Consider the following 23,633-nt stretch of genomic DNA (forward strand, 5'->3'; position numbering starts at 1 on the left):
TTCCGGTTTTCCCGATTTGACCCTCCGGGTGGTGGCCGGTCTCGACTGGGGCTTTCTTTGGCGTATTCTGCAGTGACCATTAGGTCGACCACAGATCGGCAGGTGGGAGTTGGAGACTTCTGTTTGATAAGGTCGCTGAAGCGGCACTCTTGATTTGCCTGGTTTGGTTTTGGTATTCATTCTTTGCAAAGACTGAACAGCAGGTAATGTGAAGATTTTTCTCTTTTTGGAATATTTGTTTGGAGTAGTAATATTTTACATATACTTGTGAAAACATGTCTGTTCTCAGCACACTCCGTAAGTGGTGTTGCTGCTCTAGTGGTACCAAGAATGCTTTAGAACAAAGTCAGCCGGCCCCTCCAGAAGGGACGCCAAATACAGAGATGTATATTAAATATGGTATTTGTCCCATAATGTACGGTTCATTGTAGAACAAATACACATAGAAAGAGTCCGATTTACAATGGCCAGTAAATGGGTCATTCGATTTTAAGAAAGTTCAGTATGTAGAACAATGTTTATTTAAAAGAAAGAGTAGACAGGATATGTTTGATTGTGTGCGTATGTGGGATAAGGAAGTGCGAGAGAGAGCGAAGAGAGCAGAAGCTATAGCAGAGAAAGAGCAGCGGAAGACGATATATCAGATGGGGTGGAATTAAAAGACAAAGAAATTAAGGAAAGAATAGAAAAGGAAGATAGAGAACGTCGATTAGCGGTAAATGGCCAGTATCCTATTAGGCGCCCTATCTATCCACTACTTAATACACCTCAGGATGATTGCATCCTATTAGAAGGACCCCAGTATAAATTACCCGCTCCAAGTGACCCTGAGAGAGGTGCTTCTGATGAGGAAATCTCATCAGATAATAAGGACAAAGATCAGCGATCCATGCAACAGACTCGCTCTACTCTGTCAAGCGCAGATAAAGATAAATTGAAGGGCAGTGCTAGAAAGGAATCTCGTCGAAAGACTACAGCGACGATCCTCACAACTACAGTTCAGGCGTGGGAAGACGCAAAACAGTTATATTTTTTAGAAAAGTTCTGTTGGGAGATATTATATAATTGGCAACATATTTCTGACGAATCAGGCCCAAATGATTTGAAGACACATTATAGGCAGTTAAGAGATGGGACTTACCCTTTCAAAAACATATCTGACACAATTAGATGAGCAGTTAAATTACGGGATGATACATTACAAATGCAAAAGGAAAAAGAATTAGCTAAAAAGCAGCAAGCAGGTGTTAAGAGAACAGAATCTCAGACAGAGAAGACGAATATTCCGGTTGATGCGAATGATCCCAGCAGTAGTATGTTCCCCCGAAGGGTGTGGGAACAAATGATAAGACTTCCGATGATGCAAAGGGATATTTTATATATAATTGGGTCTATACTCCCTGGAGTAGAACAGATGTTATGGCCCTTAAGGATGCCTTGCCTGACCCCCGCAAAAATCCTGCCGCCTTCTTTGAGGAGGTGGGAGGAGCCAGAAGTTCATGTATTATGACATTAGCAGATATAGATATGTTCTTCGGGCTTATTTTGCCCCCTGATATGTGGAGAACGATATACAAAATCAATGACGTTGAGGCATTTGGTGACACTAGGGTAAAATTAGAAGAAATAGATGCGGATAGGTTACCTGCTCAGAAACCCCAACAGGAGATATTAGATCTTCCTAAAGCTATTGTCACTAAATTGAAGACTCTCATACCCCCTTAAGAAAATAGATTGGACTACGTTAGTGTCTTGTAAACAGAAAAAAGATGAATCAGTCTCGGATTTCTTTTCGAGGTTTGAGGAGACATTTCATGATTTTAGTGGCCAGTCCCGTGCCGATGACACGGGCAAACGTTTGTCGACAAATTTGTTGCTAATATGTTACCAGATATATCTAGTCGCATTAAAGCGAGTGAAAGTTCTTGGACTAATTCCTCCCCAGTTTCCCTTTTGACAATGGCACAAAATTATGAGCCATTCAGTAACGCCCTCCTACAGGGAAAGGACGAGCTCACACAAGCACACTGTATTAGCGATCAGTGCGCGTAGAAACTGTGAATCAAGTAATCAAAAAATCCCATTGATGTAGACTTCTGTTAGAAGATTAGACAACAAAGTATTGATGATGTGTATTTAGGTTTGGTATTTGACTGTATGATTTGGTGATTTATCCATGAGCTCCTGGGGTACAGCTTGTGTATTTGTTTTGTTTAGGAAATTCCCCCTGACGAAGGGCTAGACCCGAAATGCATCGGGGAGTCTACGCTACTCTGCATTTTGTTTACAACAGGATCATGAAGTTATTTGAAATATGGGAAGTATCATATGAAGGAGAAACATTGATATTCAATCCATTAAATCTTCTAACAGAAGTCTACATCAATGGGATTTTTTGATTACTTGATTCACAGTTTCTACACACACTGATTGCTAATACAGTGTGCTTGTGTGAGCTCGTCCTTTCCCTGTAGGAGGGCGTTACTGAATGACTATATTTTTCACGACTCAGTGGATCAGGAGGTGGTACTCACTAGCACCTAAATAAACCATATGGAATAATTTAAAGTTGACAATGACTACATTTTGGAGTGCGACCGTTCCCTACTTATTTACAATATTATGAGCGACATTCACTAGAAGCGAAGGGAGGATAAAAAGGTTAAGGAATTGAAAACAGAGGTGATGATGGCTCAAGCGTATGGTCCACCATTTAGAAGAGGTGGAGGAGGCGCACATGCAATGCATGCACCAGGAGCGTTCCCTCTCCTTCGGGTCAATTTGTCTCCTTATCAGTGTGCCTATTGTAAAGAGACTGGGCACTGGCGTTCTGAGTGCCCTGTTTTGCAAGGTCAGCAATATCTGCGGGGACGGGGAAGTATGAGAGGGCGTCCAGGCAACGTAGGGAGCAGGGGTGGTGCAAGTGTTCGCCCCTGGTTTGAGGCAGTTGAACAGGGACCGAATTACCCTAATGCTTTTGACAAACGACATCAGTACCAAATGACTGACAATTCTGCTGATACACCCAGAGATTCTGATTATGCATGGGGATGCCTAGGATGGGGTGTGGGACCGGTTGAGGTGCCAGTAGATCAAATGGGTCCCTATGTTGACGCAAATGTCTTGGGATCTACAGATCAATTTTTGGTTGATACAGGGGCTACCCGTAGTGCCCTGTCTAAAAGACTGGTTCCTAGGGCTCCCCTGTCTGGCACAATGATGACATCTGTAGGGTTCGATGGAACACCTACACCTAGCCCGCTATCACAGCCACTTTAATTCGGACTAGATAATTTCACTACAGTATGCCCATTTTGCTCTCCCCGAACACTCCAGATAACATCGTAGGTATGGATATGCTATATTTTTGTGCTACAATACGCTGTTCCCCGGAAGGTTATGTGTTATCCTCAATGACAACTATCCAATCAGCGATAGTTTGCCTCATCAATGAGGACACCGCTCTGGCGTCCTTGCCTTGCACTCTGTGGGCTAGATCAGGTACTGATGTGGGTCAAATGGTTATTCCGCCTGTACGAATTCAAGTGCGAGAAGGTGCCTCATTGCCTTGTTTGCCTCAATACAAGATATCTCGAGAGGGTGAGGAGGCACTAGCAGGTATTGTCCAGGATTTGATTAAAGTAGGTGTAGTGGAAGAGGTTCCCTATAATACTTGCAATAGCCCTATCCTTCCCATTTTGAAAAACGACACTGATACTAAAATTTACAGATTATGGATTTGCGGGAGGTTAATAAAATTGTAGTGCCCCAATATCCGGTAGTTTCTGATATTACAACCCTCCTCACTATGGTTCCTCTCACGGCCACCACATTTTAGGTCATTGACTTGAAAAACACGTTCTTTTCAATACCTATTCACCCTGAAAGACGCTATCTTTTTGGATTTACACTAAAAAAATAGATCCTTCCGTTTCTGTAGAGCTCCACAGGGCTATACAGAGAGTCTTAGTATTTACAGTCAGGCTTTGAAGAGACAACTGGATTCCTTCCCCGTACCAAAAGGGGTGGCCCTCATTCAGTATGTTGATGACTTTATTAGCTGCTGACACTCCTGAGCAATGTGAAGAAGGTACATTGTTACTGCTATCGTTTCTTGCATCACATGATCACAAAGTCTCGCAAAAGAAATTGCAATAGTGTAGACAGCAGGTTCCCTATTTTGGTCACCTCCTGTCTAAGGAGGGACGTGCGCTCACACCAGCTCGCATCCGAACCATTCTAGACACTCCTGTACCCCGTACTCAAAAAGATGTCCATGCACTGATTGGCCTTACTTTCTTTTGTAGGCAGTGGATCCCGTTTTTCACATATTGTCAAACCTTTGTTAGTCCTTTTGACCAAAGACACCCCGATGCCCCTCTCCCATGGACTACTGAATGCCAGAGCGCCTTCCAACAGTTCCGTTAAGCCCTTTGTTCTGCACCAGTATAAGGTACCCCAGATTACACTAAATCTTTCACGCTCTATGTTCACAAAAGGGAAGGTTGTGCCCTCTCGGTCTTAACACAGACGCGCGGCGATAAAGAAACGCCCGCGTGCATATTTTTCAGCTGTCCTTGACCCAGTCGCCTGCGCGCTGCCTGGATGTTTCCGAGCAGTGGCAGCAATGGCTGTATCTATACACCAGAGTGAAGGAATAGTTCTGTCACACAAACTGCTTGTGTTTGTACCCCTATCAGATGATGCCTTACTAAACCACACCAAAACGCAGCATTTGACTAATGCCCGTCTGACAGGATATGATTTGACACTTTTGGCCCCCCATATCACGCTAAAAAGATGTTTGACGCTAAATCCTGCTACACTACTACCATTTCCAGCTACTCAGCCTCATTTGCACAGAATCACATCATTGTACATTTCTCACTGAAGAGCAAACAAAAAGTCGTGTTGACATACAAGATACTCCTCTCTCTATTGTTGATGGGGAGTTATGGGTTGATGGGTCATGTTTGAAATTACCCGATGGCACTACATCTGCTGCCTATGTTATTACGACACATCAGACAGTAGTTGAGACAGCTCGCATCCCACAGAAGTCGGCCCAAGCGGCCAAACTGATTGCACTGACGAGAGCATGTGAGCTTAGTACAGACTTACGTGTCAATATTTTTACAGACAGCCAGTACGCATTTGGGGTGGCACACAATTTTATGTAAAGAAAGGGGTTTCCTTACCTCACATGGGACACAGATAGTGCATGGAGAATTAGTGCATAATCTTCTTATTGCCCTAACCTATCCTAAGAAAGTGGCAATTGTTAAGTGTAGGGCAGACAAGAAAGTGACTAATAAAATAGGAGCAGGTAATGCCTTTGCGGATCACACAGCCGGTGAGACCGCAATACAGCGAAGCACCACATCTATGTATGTGGTTAAGTCACAAGCTGAACGTTGGCATGATGCCAGACAGGAAGTGCTGGACATGCAACAATCTGCCTCTACTGACGAACTAGACCAATGGTCTAAGGAGGGAACACTGGATGATGAGGGCTGCTGGAGGAATAAAGATATGACCAAATGGAGGTTACCCACAGCATACTTATACCCCTTGATTCACATGGCACATGTTGGTGCATCCTCAATGGCAAAACAACTCATGCAAGTTTGGGATCATCCTGATATTGCCGGCACTGCTAAAAAGATAGTCCAGTCTTGTCTGTCTTATTGAGGTCTTGCAAATGGACTACATTCAGTTTGAGTGCTGTAATAATCTGAAATATGTCCTGGTAGTGGTTTGTACCTTCAGTAAATGGGTGGAGGCGTATGCTACGAAGGATAAGACCGCTCTCACGACAGCTAAAGTTCTCTTAAAGGAGTTCTTTCCCCGCTTCGGCGTTTGTCGGGTCCTATGGAGTGACAACGGACCTAATTTTATTAGGCAAGTTGTAGAATACGTCATGAAAGGGTTGGGGATTAAGCAGAAATTTCATGCTGCTTTTCACCCACAGTCAGCAGGCCTGGTGGAGCATTACAACTGCACCCTGAAACTGAAATTGGCTAAAATACAGGCTTCCACTTCTTTGAAATGGCCTGATGCACTGTCCCTAGCCTTGCTTTCTATCAGATCGATACCACATACACAATCTGGCCTTACGCCACATGAGATAGTCTTTGGGAGGCCCATAAATATTTGGGGGGTCCCTAAGCCGCGTCCTATACATGATGTTCCCCAAATGTTGATGAGTGACTATTTGTCCCAGTTAACTGACAGCTTGTCTTCTATTTATCAGCATGTGCGGGAAGCTCTTCCAGACAGGTCGCAAGGTGATGGTCCTGATCTGCGGCTGGAGATTTTGTCCTCACAAAATCGTTTCAATGGACAAGTTGTCTGGCACCTCGCTGGCCTGGCCCAGAGCAGGTCCTCCTTGCTACCAGAACTGCAGTCCGAGTAACCAAAAGGAAGAACTGGGTCCACACCAGCCACTGCCGAAAGATTCCACATACCTTTGTGAGCCCTGCTGTGCTGACAGATCACCGCAACATTCTGGTCGCCGAGAGAGGACGAGCTGCGTCAACTGAAGGGCCTGAGGAAGTCTTCCCGGACCACACGATCCCCGGCGCATCTAGATACCTACTTCGATCCAGGAAGAGAGACACTTCATCGCAAAAAGAGACTGTTTGAGCCACTGTCCTGGGTGGTTAAAGACTGACTACAAAAGGGGATAGCCTTTTAGTGACTACTCGTCTCAACGTTAGTGAAGAAACCAACGCCTGCCCAGGACCTTAGGGCATCATCTATTTTGTTGTTTGTCGACGAGATGAACATGCCTGAGGAGAAGAAATCAAATGCTACAAAGATCTGTAGCGGCTGCACAATGTTTATTACTGGATTGACTTTGACTGCTGTCATCATTGCTGTGGTAATGTGGGTTGTGGAGGAAGTAACTCCGGCTCGAAACCTATTGCCTGCTACTACTCCTGTCCCCATGGAACATTATTACTTCACTCTTCCCTATCATGAAAAGAAGCATCGAAAGTCATATCTCAATAACACTTTCATACAAGTGTTGCATCATACTCATAATGCTATGAATACTACCAACTGCTGGATATGTGGAATAATGCCAGCCCATCAGAAGAAGGGAGGAACGCCTCTCATTCCCCTGCCATTTTCATACAATGGCTCTTGTAGAGCCCGATTCACACTTTTGTGGGCCTCTGATGTTAGTAATATTGCTCCAGCTGATGTAGGAGGACTTAATACACAGTTAAATAAAGTGTGTTACCCTGATGATGAAGGCCTCCCACAAGCCAAAGGAACTATAAGGGAAATGGAGGAGTATCACAAAGGAAATTCCTCCGCAAGCTAAGTTTTTCCCAATACTCGAACGGTCAAGGGTAATGGGCCTCCTGTTATCGCTGTTACTAGAGCTCAAGCAAATCTCTGTGTGAGCAGTTTTGGCAGTATCCCTGTGGGAAAAAAAGTGACTGTACTACAGTATTGAATATCACTGGAACGAACAATAGCAGTGTCCTATCCTCACATAACACTTATTTCATTTGTGGAAGTAAATGTTACTATTATCTACCAACTGGATGGTCTGAAATATGCCATGTGTCCTTCTTGCTTTCCCCTGTGTTCTTAGCACCTGCATCTTATAAAGATCAACAAGCATTGGCATAGCCAATAGGTCTTGCCTTTGGGACCTTATAAGTATTTAATTATGCAGCACAATATCCTTGGTGCAACATCAACAGTTGCATGGCTAAACACATAAGGTCCCAAAGGCGAAACCTACTGGCTATGCCAATGCTTGTTTAGGCAAGGTGGCATGGTGACTGTATCACTGCTTAAAAGCTTTTGAGAAGCCGCTGTTTGCATGAGTAGGCGGGAGGGGTGAGGGTTGGGAACTCTGCAAACAGGAGCTCTATGCAGTTTTATTGTGCTCACTGTCACACAGGGGTCAGGGTTTGGTGCTTGATGTCGAGAGAAGAACCAGAAGAAAAAGCAACATCGTTAGGGGCAGAAAAAAAATAGTGTGATCGCTTAGACACCGAACCCTGGAGTGTGCAAGAGCTCTTCTAACTCGACTAATATTGTATGTAAATATGCAATCTAAGAAAAAATATGTTGCTAAATCTAACATACTTTAGTTCATTTACGATAAAATCCATAACGCAATTGTTTCTCTTCGTGTTATTTTATCGTGTCTTTTCAACTCACGGCATATACTACAGACTATTTCCTCTTTTGAGTTACCTAAGAAAAGCAAACACATTGCAGAAAAAAAAAGAAATTGCTCTAAATTCAGTCTGACGACAGCCCTACTTAAAGTGATGTATAAAAAAAGAAATACTTTTGTATGAGTAAAAAAAGAAAAAAGTGGGGCTGTTCAAATGTTAATTTGAATCCGGCATAAAAGCGTGGAATGCCAAGATTTTAAAAAGGAGCCTACTGAAAGCGGCTTTTAAACATGAAAAAAACAAGATCGAAAGTGAAAGCTCATTGTGGCATGCAAGGCTTAATGAGCCTTGACAGAAACCCACATGGCGGCTGCGTATGTGCACGCTCGCGTGAACGCAAGCGCTAGGCCACCAAAAGCCTGTGGCAGCACTTTGAAAACCCACACACGAAATTTCTCGCAGAGCAGTGCATGCGCTGGCTCAGCGAGACCTTAAAATTGTTTAATGACATTTCCTTGAACCGATTCAAAAGAACTATAAATAATGATGAAGTGGATCAAACTGACACTGCATTAAATCAATATGTTGACTTTAATTTGGGACTCTTTACTTTGTTGGTGCTGCCTTGAATAGTAGAAAAATAAGACGCTTGACCCGAGTGGTAGAGGCAGTGACCAATCAAACAGCGATGGCTCTTGGAAATATTACAGAAGAACTCCAATCACAAGAATTGTGACTTTGCAAATTAAAATGGTTTTAGATGTAATATTAGATGATCGTGTTGGAGCATGTCGCATTATCTGGAGTAGCTGTTGTGTGTTTATCACTGACCACGCCCCTTCTGTTTATGATGCCATTTCCAAACTGCATAAAATAGCCACTGAGATACATCAAGACCCAGGAACATGGACTTGGACTGGATGGTTCTGGAACTTATGTTCTGTAAGGGGTCTGAAAGGATTGCCGGCCCTACTCATAATTATTGCAATTATCTTCTCTTGTTGTTTATGCATACAATGTGGACCAATGCTCTGTTCCCTCTGTATTACCACTTGTAGTACTTGTGTACCATCTAAAACAAATGTCAAAAATGCAAAGGCCCGTTTAGCAATGGAACAAGGAATTTGTGAAATGATGATTGATATGCACGATGTATATCATACCCCTTAGAAGGGACAAGAAAATGTCTTAGCTTATGCTCTTATACTAAAAGGGTCGTCTGTGGAAACGTCTAATATTTTACGTTCCATTTTGGCTGTGACATCCATTTCGCTTCCTTCGTAATTCTTTCGTCCTCTCCTGTTCGCCTTTTCACCCTGCTTGTGTCATCAACTTTAGTTTACCTTTTTTGACCTGGCTAAGCAATGTACGTGTTTGGGGATTTGTAGCTGCCGGTGCAATCTATTGACCGTTTACTGCTGTCAAACATTCCTGCTCCTCCTCCTTATTTTGCTGACCAAGTGGTCATCCACCTGCCCTTGTTTGCGGATTGTTATTTCTGTGTCTAAACTCGCTCTTTCCATTTCTGTCCACATGCTTGCATTGCAACAAAATTGTATACAAGGACGATGGTTTGTGAATTCAGTGTACTTCCTCCAACAAAACACGAGAGGGTGTTGTTTGGACTCAGTCCTGCTCATGAGCATTTAATAAACTTGGTTTGTTTTACTCCACTCCAGTACCGATCTCTCTTTTGTTAGTCTTTGGACCCGTGGACGAGAGGGTGACCCTGCACCAGTGTGCCCTCACGGGGGTACATTTCCAAAGTACCAGGAAGCAACACCTTGGTGAGATTATCAGTAGATCCAAAGCAAAATGGAATGAATGAAAGCAACTCCATGGAACAGAAGATGTAAACATGATTTGGTTTCGAAAAACATTTAACTCTGATACGGATATCCAACCTGTCAGAAAATGAAAATACCCCTGAAGTCAAACTCCGCAGATATTTACACAGTAAATAGCAGAGACATTCAATAACACTATAAGAAGCTCTGTTGTCACCACACACGTCGAGTGCAATACAAAACTTTAAAGTAAATTTTTTTAAAGCAAATATTCCATCATACTCAACAATAATTCCTTTGGGAGACAGAGGAAATAGAGGATAAAAATGTCAATAATTTACTGAACCAGACAAAGTGGACCCTTTTTCAGTACACACAGCATAGTCCATATTTTATATAAACATATACAAAGCCTCCTGTGCAAAGAAACGTACAGATTAGTTTTCCCTTACAGTTTCTCTAAAGTACAATAAAGTTTACCTATTAACTTTTGCATGGATCACAATGGTTGTGCATGTGAGACATTTCACCCAGGAAAAGTGACATCATTTAACGGACAGTAAGGCAACATAACAGATAAATACCTTCCACCCAAAATATAGAAAAAGAGGTGTTCAGAAATTTGTTAACGGCACTTCTACTTATAGGCTACTTTTTGATTTATTTGCCAATGGCAAGTGAGAACTAAGGCAACTGGATAAAGGCGACACATCACTAACATTTAATATATCCTAGTGTGCAAAGTGTTTTCATAGCAGGCAGGCAGCAGAACATGTGCGTCCTATCACTAAACAGAAATTGTAAAAACATACATCAGACAAATGGTCAAGTGTGATCCCTGGACGTACACTGAATTAACTAGTCCTGCACTTGCCCTCACCATCATGACTATACAATGTGGATACGGTCACCTATACTGCAGCACTAACAGTTGCACATATTTTCTCTCAAAGCAATAACAGTACCATGTGCTCTGCAAATCCTTCATTAAAATTTAACACCACAAACTGTTCTCCTATCATTAATACTACAAGTGCCCAATACAAAAGGTTCCCTTATCTGGAGGACAAGATCCCAGTCAATCCGAAGAGATTGTGTGCAGCAGCTCCCTTCTTCTTCCCCAAATGTCAGTTGCAGCATCTGATTGATATATTCAAAAGTAATTTAAAAATACTATTGTCCTTAGGGTGCTCTGGAGCTCACGTCCGGACCTGAAACTTCCCTGCTTTGGTCAGATATTTCACTCCTTTGAAGGGTTTGTATTTCTCTCCATACATGTCCAGTCGATTGACCTTCAGCCCTGCAAGTAGGAGAGGAAACGGTGGCGATCATCATCCAGTCAGTAAAGATGCACAAAGAAAGACAGTCCCTATATCAAAAATCATTCATCAGATTCAACATTCAAAAGAACCTGCTAACACAGCAAATCCACAGGGTGCCGACTATGTCTAGCAGCTGGGCAGCACGTGTCTGAGAGAAATGCTGGACTTGGCACATCTATCCATTTCCAAATGCTGCCAGCTCGAGCACTGATAACCCAGGAAGTATTTCCTCGACCAATGACATTCTTCACCCCATGCTCGGCTGGTGCACACATTTAAGACAATAGCAACTGTTTTATTTTGAGAACAGACTCAATATTTACAGTGTGTGTGTGTGTGTGTGTGTGTGTGTGTAATGTTTGCACCTTACCTGCACTTTAATTCTGTGGGATAGTTGATGCGGGGAGCTCTGGGGACGGAGTTGTGTGTTATACTCCGGGGGCGGCCGACATCTTAGGAGGCGGGGGTTAGCGGTGCAGTTGCCGCAGAGAGCTTGCGCGTCCTGGCTCAAAAGGGGCGGATGTGGCGAGCGCGCACTAGAACCCAGGCGGCAGTGAAGGAAGCTGCGTGGTCTTGAGCTGTGCTCTATATTTCTTATTCTTAACATTCATTTTAAAAAAAAACTTTTTAAACATTTGCTATTTTGCACCTTACCTGCACTTTAATTCTGCGCGCCGAAGGCAAGCCTGTCTGCGCCCGTCCGCGCCCGAACGAGACCAGAGGCCACGACCGCTGCTCCCACGGCTGTAGCGCCGCGCCCATATACGTCTGATCGGCTAAGAAAACTCCGTGGCACGCATAAAATGTCACCACTGCTTGGGCCCCCCCTTTGACCAGATCCACTGCGCTCAATGCAACTTCGCCCTCAAGTCAGAGGATCAGGCGGGTAAGATATATCCTTTGAACTCTGATTTTAAAACGGAGCTGGTAAACTGCCGTTCATTACCAAAACACTCGCTAGAAATCAGATTGCTTTTAGAAGATACCAGCCCGGATGTAATGTTTCTCACTGAGACATGGCTTACGGACTGGTCTAATTCAGCGGTTGTTCAGGCACTGCCCCAAGGTTATACCATCCAGAGGCAAGATCGTGACCTTACTAGAGGAGGAGGCCTTGCCATTATTCATAGGGATTCCTTTAGCTGTAGGATATCGGACGGGCTTATCCGGGATTGCGAAAGCTGCTCCTTTTCAATCAAATTTACACCTACATGCACCTTCTCAGGTATGTTAATATACCGACCCCCAGGTGCGATAGGATCCTTTATTGGTGACTTGATTGATAACACATCTTTATTGGTCAGTTCCCTGCCTAATTTCACTGTTCTGGGAGATCTTAATTTACACCTTGAATCCCGTGCCGCCACTTATGTGGAGGAAGTATCGGATGCCTTAGAGGAGTTACTCCTCTCCCAGAAAGTGACGGGTCCAACTCATGTCAAAGGACATCTGCTGGACCCGATCTTTACCAATACCCACATCCAGGTAGAGGACCCCCAGCCGCTCCCTTGGACGGACCATTATCTAATCCCATTTTCCTGGTCAGCCTCCATGAGCAGGAAGGCTGAAAACCACTCCAAAATTCTGAACCAAAACTGGTCAAATATTTCTACGGAGGAATGGGTTGCCATCCTTAAAGAAACACGTCCCCGCCTCGACCCTGACCCGGAAAGGGCAAATTTGCAATTCAATCACAGGATCAAGAATTCACTGGACATACTAGCCCCTATAACACTTAGGGACATTAAAAAAGGCCCCAAAAAAGTTGCATGGTATACCGTGGAGCTGAGGGATCTCAAATGGAACTGTAAGCAACTTGAGAGACAGTGGAGGAAGGACTTCTCATTCGAGAAAATGAAAGTCTATTGTGATGTAATAAAATTGTATAAAGTAGAGATTACGAAAACACAATCCAAGTTTTATGAAGCAAAGATTCTATCAGCACCTAACACCCCCAGAGAAATTTTTTAAATTTTTAAATCCCTGACTACTCCTCCATTTACCACAGTGACCCCCACTGACTTACAAGGGCGCTGTAATAATTTAGCAGAGTTTTTCCAGGACAAGGTACAGGCGATTTACTCAGCCTTTTCGGCAGTCCCCACTGTTGACCATGATTCTCAGACGGAAGAAATTGGAGACCGTCGAGATCAGAGCCTGGAATCTTTCCCGCCCCTGCACTCAGACACAGCGATGTCCTTACTTAATAAACTTAAATCTGGTTCCCCAAAAGACCAGGCGCCCCCTACTGTGCTGCAGAAGGCTGCCCAAGAAGTAGCCCCCATCATCGCAACACTTATTAACTCCTCACTGGCAACAGGCAAGGTCCCTTTACTATGGAAGGAAGCGATGGTGAAGGCCCTGTTAAAAAAACCAGGATCAGACCCGGAGGTAATGGCTAACTATCGCCCTATGTCCCTGCTCCCGGGAATAGCCAAAATAGCAGTGAAGCATGTCAATACTACTCTTTCCTCCTATCTGGAGGAACATGACTGCTTGCACTCGACACAGACTGGTTTTAGATCTCGTCAGGGCACTGAAACCGCCCTGATCGCCGTAGTGGAGGAGGCAAGGAAAATTATGGATTTAGGAGGATCAGCTGGAATAATCCTCCTAGATCTCAGTGCGGCTTTTGATACCGTCAACCATCAAATCCTTATTGCAAGATGCCATGAGATAGGGATGACTGGTACCGCACTGAGATGGATAGCCTCCTTTCTCGAAGGCCGCACATTCCAGGTCTTTGAGGAGAATGTAACTTCTAGGAACGTGCCTTTGAAGAGTGGAGTGCCTCAGGGCTCATCACTCAGCCCCACTCTTTTTAATATTTATATGAGTCCTTTAGCCAAAATTGTGGAGGCATTTGGCATACAAATTGTCACGTACGCCGATGACACCCAGCTCATTGTCTCCCTTAAAGACGCGGGACAGCCAGGAAGTAATCTCTCCAGATGCCTTGAGGAAATATAAGTCTGGATGAAAAAGTCCTGCCTCCAGTTAAATGGAGCAAAAACAGACCTTATGCTGCTGGGAAAACCTTTGCCTCCAGACATGCCGTTGGCATGGCCTAGTTGTATGGGAAACCCGCCTACTCCTAAAAACAACATCAAGAGTTTGGGAGTGTGGCTGGATGCAAGGCTAGACATGAAGACACAGGCTAACAAGGTAGCTGGGTGCTGCTTTGGGATACTGAAGACAGCACGAAAGATCATGCCTCTTCTCCCGTTTCATGCAAGAAGAATACTCCTCCAGGCACTGATTTTGTCACGGCTGGATTACGCGAATGCCCTATATTTAGGAGTCCCCCAGTCCACAATAGGCATACTACAGAAGGTCCAGAACTGTGCGGCAAGAATTCTCTTGCAAATTTCGTGAAGAGAATCAGCGAAAGGAGCAATTAGACAATTGCACTGGCTCCCTATTTCTGAAAGGATTACATTCAAGGCCCTCTGTGTCACGCACAAGATCATGGCCGCAAACGGCCCTCTAATCCTTCAAAGGATAGTCTCTCCATACCATCCCAGAAGGCACCTTCGCTCTGAAAATAAACGCCTAGCTATGGTCCCGAGAATTTTCAGGTCCAGATGTGGAGGTCGCTGTTTCTCATATGTCGCTTCCAAAACATGGAACACCCTCCCAGACTTCATCCGTATGGAGGAGGAATACCTGCCCTTTCGGCGGCTTCTGAAGACGTATCTTTTTCTTTCTGCCTAACTAATTTGCTTACTGGTCGTCTGGTTCTTAGCGCTGGGAGGCCTTAGGGTAGCCATGCGCTCTATAAATGCCTCTTTCATTTCATTAAGCTTTACACATTACTGTTAGTTTTTGTTTTAGTGAAGACACCTGATAAACAGAATATACATAAGCAAGCAGATTGTTAAGTTAATGGTTAAATGATTAACCAACGGCATTTATACTATTTTAAAAATAATTTTAACATTCCTAGAACTGTTGGGTATCTTCAAAACACACACAAATCAGACGGTGCTATCTTACAGGCTAGAGACATATACACTCAGACTGCATAGGGGTGCTTTACCCAATATAGCAAATGTTCATAAGAGGTGAAATTAAATGCAGAATATAAACACCAACAAGCGGTACGATCCTAGCAGTTCATGCACCTCTACGCGAGCTTGGTGCCAACCACATTCTGGGGAGCTGTTCTTACCTGAAATAGCCAGCTGCTGAATCTTGAACTGTACATTGAGACTGGGGTTGTCTTCGGGCCTTGGCGCTCCGGACTGTAGGACGACCGTGCCCTTTAAGTTTGGCAGCTTTTGAGGAGCTATTTTGCCAACATCCCAGGTCAATACCTAAAATGACAAATAATGTTTTTTGCAATTTCAATGGCTCCAAAGACCACAACACCAATTCAAATATAGGCCAGTAGACGGTTGCTGTTCCTAACCAAATACTTCTAGGAGGTTGAATTCACAGGTATACCATACAGTAACTGCTCTGGCAAGCCATTAAAGCCTAATTCTGATACTGTATATGCCACAGTAATACCCATGCATCTTTTCTACTGCTTATGTATTGTCTGTGTCTGAGAGAAGCTGGCAGGAACTCGTTAACTGCTTGACTATACAGCCAATTAGCTCTATGGTGTAAACCAAATAAAACCCTTTATATTCTACCTAGGATATGTGACAAAAATAGAGCAAGAACTAACCCACTATCATTAAACTACAGATGGGATACAGGTACCACATTAATAAGCTTTAGAAAAATAAAAATTATGAGCTCACAACATACACAGACAACTATGTTCCAGATGTGGCAAAAGCAAATATTACACAGTGTGACCCACATTGTTGCGGGTCTCCGGGTTGCACTGCTTTATACACACGGTAGTACAAATTAATCTACCTTAACCATAGCTTAGTTCAATTCATCCATTTTTTATTCCAAAGTTTTCATTTCATGTCACGTCAAAGGTTGCAAAATTCATCATTCTTATGCATCTTGCTTGCTGCATGATTGCCAATCCAGGCCTATCAATGAGCCGTTACAGAATTTGAATGCTCCCATAAGATCCATACATCACAACCCAATGCATTTCGGCTCGTTAGCCTTCGTCAGGGGTATCTACAATTAAAAAGTGTATGTCAGCCACATTGTTGTTACATTAAACATACTATGCGTTGCTGTGCAAATTATACCCAAAAAACCTTTTTCAACATCTTACTGTAACTAATCTATATGGTCTTTACTCCTACATAAACAAACGAAAAAACGAAAAACACAAGAAACTAAATGCGTGCCCCTTCCTGTGGAAAAACTAACAGACTTGCCGCCCCATATTAATCAGAATAATCATTAAACCCTGTGCCAAAAACACAACAAAAGTTTACAGCGCCCCAGTGCTACTCGAGGTTTTCCCTCCCTTGTTGCCAGCAGTCCTGAATCAACGTATATGACCTACGTTGTAAACTCCACATACCTAATGGGAACCCACCGCTAATTAATTCACTTGTGCTTGTCCTCCAAGTTACCCGACAAGTGCCGAACGGACATCATTTAAACAAACTTCCTCCCGCTCACCCGTATATCATTGGTGAAAACATACCACATGTCAGGTTAACCCCTCCTATTTCGTGCTCCTTTGTCTGTTTGCTCCAAGTTACCCCACCATTTAACGAACGTACGTCACACCAAGCGAATATTTCTCCCACACACCCGTGTATACTTGGTAAGAGAATGCCGATGTCAAACTAACCCCTCCCCTTTCGTAACCCGCGTACTCATAACCCTTTGTATTCCTAACCCGTGTGATTAACAAAACCGAGCATCTGACGCTTTGTACCAATATAAATTAACAATGTCAAAACCAGTGTCAAACCCTAATTGAAAAGAACAAAATATTGGATGAAAAAATAATAATAATTAAAAATTAAAATAGTGATCAAACAAACAATCATATTTAGACAAAACATAGTAATCAGAAAATCCGCCGTGGCCATTTTTTTTTTTTTTTTTATTAGGAAGCGACCTTTGACGTGTGTTTGAAGTCCATGGTTTCTGAGTCATTCTTCCTTGGGGTGCTAATAGGGGTTGGAACGGCCAGTATAAAGTCCAAAAAGCGATTTCCCAAAGCACACCCTCTCCTTTTATTCATTGAGTTCCTTTAAATTTGAATCTAGTTCAGCGTGCATACACCCGATAGGTGCTCCGTTCCTTGGCACCTTTCGTAAATGACACAGTGTGACCCACATTGTTGCGGGTCTCCGGGTTGCACTACCGTGTGTATAAAGCAGGGCAACGCGGAGACCCGCAACAATGTGGGTCACACTGTGTCATTTACGAAAGGTGCCAAGGAACGGAGCACCTATCGGGTGTATGCACGCTGAACTAGATTCAAATTTAAAGGAACTCAATGAATAAAAGGAGAGGGTGTGCTTTGGGAAATCGCTTTTTGGACTTTATACTGGCCATTCCAACCCCTATTAGCATCCCAAGGAAGAATGACTCAGAAACCATGGACTTCAAACACACGTCAAAGGACGCTTCCTAAAAAAAATAAAAAAAATAAAAAAAAAAAATGGCCACGGCGGATTTTCTGATTACTATGTTTTGTCTAAATATGATTGTTTGTTTGATCACTATTTTAATTTTTAATTATTATTATTATTTTTTCATCCAATTTTTTGTTCTTTTCAATTAGGGTTTGACACTGGTTTTGACATTGTTAATTTATATTGGTACAAAGCGTCAGATGCTCGGTTTTGTTAATCAAACGGGTTAGGAATACGAAGGGTTATGAGTACGCGGGTTACGAAAGGGGAGGGGTTAGTTTGACATCGGCATTCTCTTACCAAGTATACACGGGTGTGTGGGAGAAATATTCGCTTGGTGTGACGTACGTTCGTTAAATGGTGGGGTAACTTGGAGCAAACAGACAAAGGAGCACGAAATAGGAGGGGTTAACCTGACATGTGGTATGTTTTCACCAATGATATACGGGTGAGCGGGAGGAAGTTTGTTTAAATGATGTCCGTTCGGCACTTGTCGGGTAACTTGGAGGACAAGCACAAGTGAATGAATTAGCGGTGGGTTCCCATTAGGTACGTGGAGTTTACAACGTAGGTCATATACGTTGATTCAGGACTGCTGGCAACAAGGGAGGGAAAACCTCGAGTAGCACTGGGGCGCTGTAAACTTTTGTTGTGTTTTTGGCACAGGGTTTAATGATTATTCTGATTAATATGGGGCGGCAAGTCTGTTAGTTTTTCCACAGGAAGGGGCACGCATTTAGTTTGCGTTTTTCGTTTTTTCGTTTGTTTATGTAGGAGTAAAGACCATATAGATTAGTTACAGTAAGATGTTGAAAAATGTTTTTTGGGTATAATTTGCACAGCAACGCATAGTATGTTTAATGTAACAACAATGTGGCTGACATACACTTTTTAATTGTAGATACCCCTGACGAAGGCTAACGAGCCGAAATGCATTGGGTTGTGATGTATGGATCTTATGGGAGCATTCAAATTCTGTAACGGCTCATTGATAGGCCTGGATTGGCAATCATGCAGCAAGCAAGATGCATAAGAATGATGAATTTTGCAACCTTTGACGTGACATGAAATGAAAACTTTGGAATAAAAAATGGATGAATTGAACTAAGCTATGGTTAAGGTGGATTAATTTGTACTACCGTGTGTATAAAGCAGTGCAACCCGGAGACCCGCAACAATGTGGGTCACACTGTGTCATTTACGAAAGGTGCCATAGAACGGAGCACCTATCGGGTGTATGCACGCTGAACTAGATTCAAATTTAAAGGAACTCAATGAATAAAAGGAGAGGGTGTGCTTTGGGAAATCGCTTTTTGGACTAAAAGCAAATATTAAACATATTTTTATTAATAACGTTGTGGTTGTTTGCCTAATCTATGTAAAACTATTGAATGCAAAAATGTTTAAAAAAAACGAACCCACTTTCGGTAGATGCCTGAAATTGTGGGGAAATTATTCAGAGATGCTGCGAAGTTAGAGGGTGGCTTCCAAGAGGCACTTTCACATAGAAAGGAGGGGAGTAGGCTACAGAAAACAGCAAAAGACTACGCACTGCACCCAGAGCAAGTGCCGGTTACCTCCATTTTAAAAAATAATAACAATTTAACAAAATCAGTAGGAGGGTGTTTATGGTTACCAGTGGTGCATTGGCTGCTCAATAAGGTCACCTCACTAAAGGCATAGGGGCTATTGAACAGTGTTTCTTGTGGAACACAACACATGTTGCCGAAGATTAACCTCTGAAGGGCTCCTTTAATGCTTTCGGGAAAGAATTTTTTTTTTTGTAAGTTATTGTTCCGACCCTGCTGGTCCCCTCAGTGTTCCTCTTCTCTCTTGCTCCTGATGGTGTCCCAGCAGTCCTTGGGATACCACCACAGGCTCCCCACCCAATCCCGCCGCTGCTCTCAATAGCATGAGAGCAGCGCAGGAATTGGTCTGAGCATCTTGGTTGGCTGCTCAGACAGTGCCTGGGAGTCTGTGCTGTTCCTCCAACACAGCTGTGCAACACAGCTGGGTTGAAGAAACCTAAGTGTACATGACAGTTTGGGAGGCCTGAGACAGCCGACTAAATCGTCATGTGCACTTACATTGTGCACTATTCCTCTCCTATTGGCTGTGATGGCAGCCAAGCCCTGCCCAGACTTGGCTGGCCGTGGAGGAAAAAGGTAAAAAATAAAATTATAATAAATTGGTTTTATCATAATTTTATTTTTCCCCGCTTCCCTCGACTGGCTCCCAGGAAGGGGGGGCAACGTTCCTCCACCAAAGCGGAGGAGCCGCTGCTGCTGACTTTAGGACTGTCAGCGGAGCGGACAACTTGAACAGCAGAGAATGATAGCGTTGTGCAAGACAAGCAGAGGCAGCAGCGGGACGGGCAGTGACAATAGGGCTCAGGATGACTGCAGCAGGATAGGCTGCAGCAGAAGTAGGCTATTGTGATGACAGCAGCAGAGCTGTCAGAGGATAGACCAGAACATGCTACAGGAAAGGACATCAAAATTTCATGATTACAGCAGCAAGCCTACAGGATATGACAACAATAGGAGTTACAGTAGTAACTGCAGGCCAGAGTGCCCACAGCAGAACTTTCAGAAATGACAGAGGCAGCACTGATGAAAACAAAAACGTGACGGGTGGAATGCTTGAGTGGACGTTCACTGTCCCACAGGACTCAAGCTGCACCCTACAGACAAGGCCTAAGGAGGCGCAACCAGTCTGAGGATGCTTTTGTTCCAATTCAGGGGAGACCTGGCCCGGCGGTTTGGATGGGACTGCTCCTATTGAAGCAGAATCAAGGCAGCTTTCCGTATGGCTGGTTGCTGTCTCAGGAGGCATGATGAGCATAAAACAATTGGCTGTAATGCAGCTCAGAGAAATTCCCAGGGTTTGAGATTAATTCAGAAGACAAAAAGCTGATGGGTGGAATATTTGAAATAATCTCAGCCACAGATAATTACTTGTCCATATCCCAGTCCATTGTGTGTTTTCCTTACCATGACATTTGAATTTAGATTCAGCCATATGCAAATCAGCTTTGGTCCTGCTCCAATAGAACAGTCCAGCCTTAACTGCCAAGCCAGGTCCTCTTCAGACTGGAACACAAGCAACCCAGGAGCAGTTTATGCATACATGGGTCTCTTCAGCCGGGTGTAGCATGGTTCCAGAGACACAGTGGGGCATCAGGTTAAACCTGTCACACTTAGGACATCAAAATAAAAAAATAACAAAAAGTGATGGATGGAATGCTTGAAATCATCTAGGATACTGGTGAGCAGGATCTAAAATAATTTGCTAGGTTCCTGCCAGAGGTGGCATGATGGGAAATGGAACGATGGGCTAGAGTGTGGCCCAGAGTAATTACCAGAGGCTGAGGTTAATTCAAGCATTCCACCCATCACTGTTTGTGCATCTCAGTGTGGCACTGTATGTGGGACGGGTATGCCTAGATGTGGGTCCTGTGCTCTCTGTGCCACAGGGCGCTAGCTACACCCGAATGAAGAGGCCCAAATAGGACGAAACTTGTCTTCAGTTGCTTGTTTTCCTGTGCCGAGAGAGCGAGGCAGTTCAGGCTGGAGTATTCCTACTAGAGCGGGGTCATAAATGATTTGCATATGGCTGGTTCCTGCCTGAGGTGGCATGGTGGGCACAAGAACGATGAACTGGAATGTGGCCCTGTTCTACAAGGAAGACAAGATTGTACTACAGCTGCCTTCTGTGAAAGAAGGAGGCCTGGTTTGCTCATACAATGCCACTCTTGTTCTGCAGAGTTGCACTGTGATACCTTCTGCGAAAAAATACAGACTGTTTAATGGCTTCCATGCTGTACCTGTTCTGTGAGGATGGGAAGCTTGCACTGCAGCTGCCATCTGTGAAATAAGCAGGCCTATTCTGCTGCTGCCATGCTGTACTGTACTGTTCTGCAAAGAATGGAAGCTTGCACTGACTTGCGGATATCTTTAGTGAAAGAAGCAAACCTGTTTTGCTGCTGCCATGCCCCTCCTGTTCTGCAGAGAAGAGTAGCTTGCACTGCGGCTGCTCACTGTGAAAGAATGAAAACTGTTTAACTGCTGCTGTACTGTACCTGTTCTGCAAGGGAGAGAACCTTGCACTGCGGCTGTCTTCTGTGAAAGCAGCAAGCCTATTTTGCTCATACCCTGCCCTTCCTGTTCTGCAGAAAAGAAAAGCTTGCATTGTGCTGCCCTCTGAGAAAGAAGGTAGCTGGTTTTGCTGCTGCCATACTGTACTGTTCTGCAAGGAAGTGAAGCTTGCACTGCGGCTGCCTTCTGTGAAAGAATGAAAACTGTCTAACGGCTGACATGCTGTCCCTGTTCTGTGAGGAACAGAAGTTTGCTCTGCGGCTGCCTTCAGTGAAAGAATGAAGTCTGTTTTGCTGCTGCCCTGCCCCTCCTGATCTGCGAGGAAGGGAAGCATGCACTGCAGCTGCCTTCTGTGAAAGAAGCAAGCCTCTTTTGCTCATACCATGCCCCTCCTGTTCTGCAGAGAAGCCTGCACTGTGCTCCCTTCTATAAAAGAAGAAACTTTGTTTTGCTGATACCATGCTGTATTGTTCTGCAGAGAGATGAAGTTTGCACTGTGGCTGTCTTCAGTGAAAGAAGCAAGTCTGTTTTGCTGCTGCCATGCTGTCTGTACTTGTTCTACAAGGGAGAGAAGCTTGCACTGATGTTGCCTTCTGTGAAAGAAGAAAGCCTTATTTGCTCCTACCCTGCCCCTCCTGTTCTTGAAGAGAAGCTTGCACTGTGGCTGCCTTCTGTGAAAGAAGGAGGCCCGCTTTGCTGCTGCCAATGAAAAGAAACTTGCACTGCTGCTATGTGATCTGTACCCACTTTGTGGGAAGAGGAAAGTCTCGTTGTTGCCACCTGCGTCTGTGTGATGGAACCATTGGCTGCTCCCTCTGCTGGCACCTGTCTTGTACATACTCTGTTTCAGGGAGGCTGCTGCTGTTCATGCTAGGCATGATTTGAGTGAAGTTTAGTTTAAACCTTTTCATTAAACAGCATTCAAATCAATTGCAACTGTCATTTCTTGTTTTGCTGCACTCATGAACGAAAGAGTGAACTCACACAATATGTGAAGTGTTCACTACTAGCTCAACCTTGTGAAACGTTAAAAATAAAACACAGCTGGGGAGTTCCTCGTTGCAATGCGTCACAACTTCAGCCAGTCCCAGCACCCCAGCCAACCTTATGAAGGGATTTTGAGTCCTTAAAGGCAAAATGCAAACACCACAAGCCCCAGAATGCAACATGCTCTTGGCTGCAAAGGAAGAGGGGGAGAGGCACTGTACGCTGGGGGCACCCTGCCCCGCAGGCGCTGACAGTGGCAGCCGGCAATGATCTGGGGCTAGGGTGGAGGGTGAGGAGGTGTAAAATAAATAGGAAAAAAATTACCTGCTTACCGCGTCTCTCCTCCGTGTCCCTCCTAGTCTCTCCCGGCCAGAACAGGAAGGAGGAAGTACCAGGTTCCCCATAGCCAATCACAACGCTGCACTGCAGCGTTGTGATTGGTCTGAGCGCCGTGGTTCGGCGCTCAGACAGACTGTGTGAGCCTGGACATGTTCCCCACCCAGGCTGTAATGCAGCCTGGGTGGAGAACATGCAAAGTGTGCATGAATGTTTGGCTGGCCCGAGACAGCTGGTCAAACATTTAAGCACACTTGGAGTGGGCAAACCACTCCTCCCCTGCTCCTGTGTGAGCAGCCGCCCTGTCCCGCCCACAAATGTGCCGCAGCAGGAGAACATAGAATGATAATAACTCTGTTATTATCATTCTGTTTCCTTTATTTCACTGTTGTGTCGCAGTGAGGCAACGCTCCTCCTCCTTAGTGGAGGAGCAGCCACT

At 44.2% G+C, this 23,633-nt stretch overlaps 1 protein-coding gene across 6 annotated transcripts in view; it reads right to left on the reverse strand.

The window, feature by feature from the left end:
* Positions 1 to 10,248: 10,248 nt before the first annotated feature.
* The window catches only part of AP3M1 (adaptor related protein complex 3 subunit mu 1), a 119,794-nt gene continuing 106,409 nt past the window's right edge, over positions 10,249 to 23,633 (reverse strand). For all 6 annotated transcript variants that reach the window (XM_085608723.1, XM_085608722.1, XM_085608724.1 and 3 more), the window contains exons 8-9: positions 15,428 to 15,572; positions 10,249 to 11,234 (exon numbers count right to left, since the gene is read on the reverse strand). In XM_085608723.1, the coding sequence (XP_085464849.1) occupies positions 11,134 to 11,234; positions 15,428 to 15,572 (246 nt within the window). In that variant the 3' untranslated portion in view covers positions 10,249 to 11,133. The remainder of the gene's footprint in view (positions 11,235 to 15,427; positions 15,573 to 23,633) is intronic.

Source organism: Triturus cristatus, chromosome 1_2, assembly GCF_964204655.1.
Source record: "Triturus cristatus chromosome 1_2, aTriCri1.1, whole genome shotgun sequence".
NCBI classification, from domain to species: domain Eukaryota; kingdom Metazoa; phylum Chordata; class Amphibia; order Caudata; family Salamandridae; genus Triturus; species Triturus cristatus.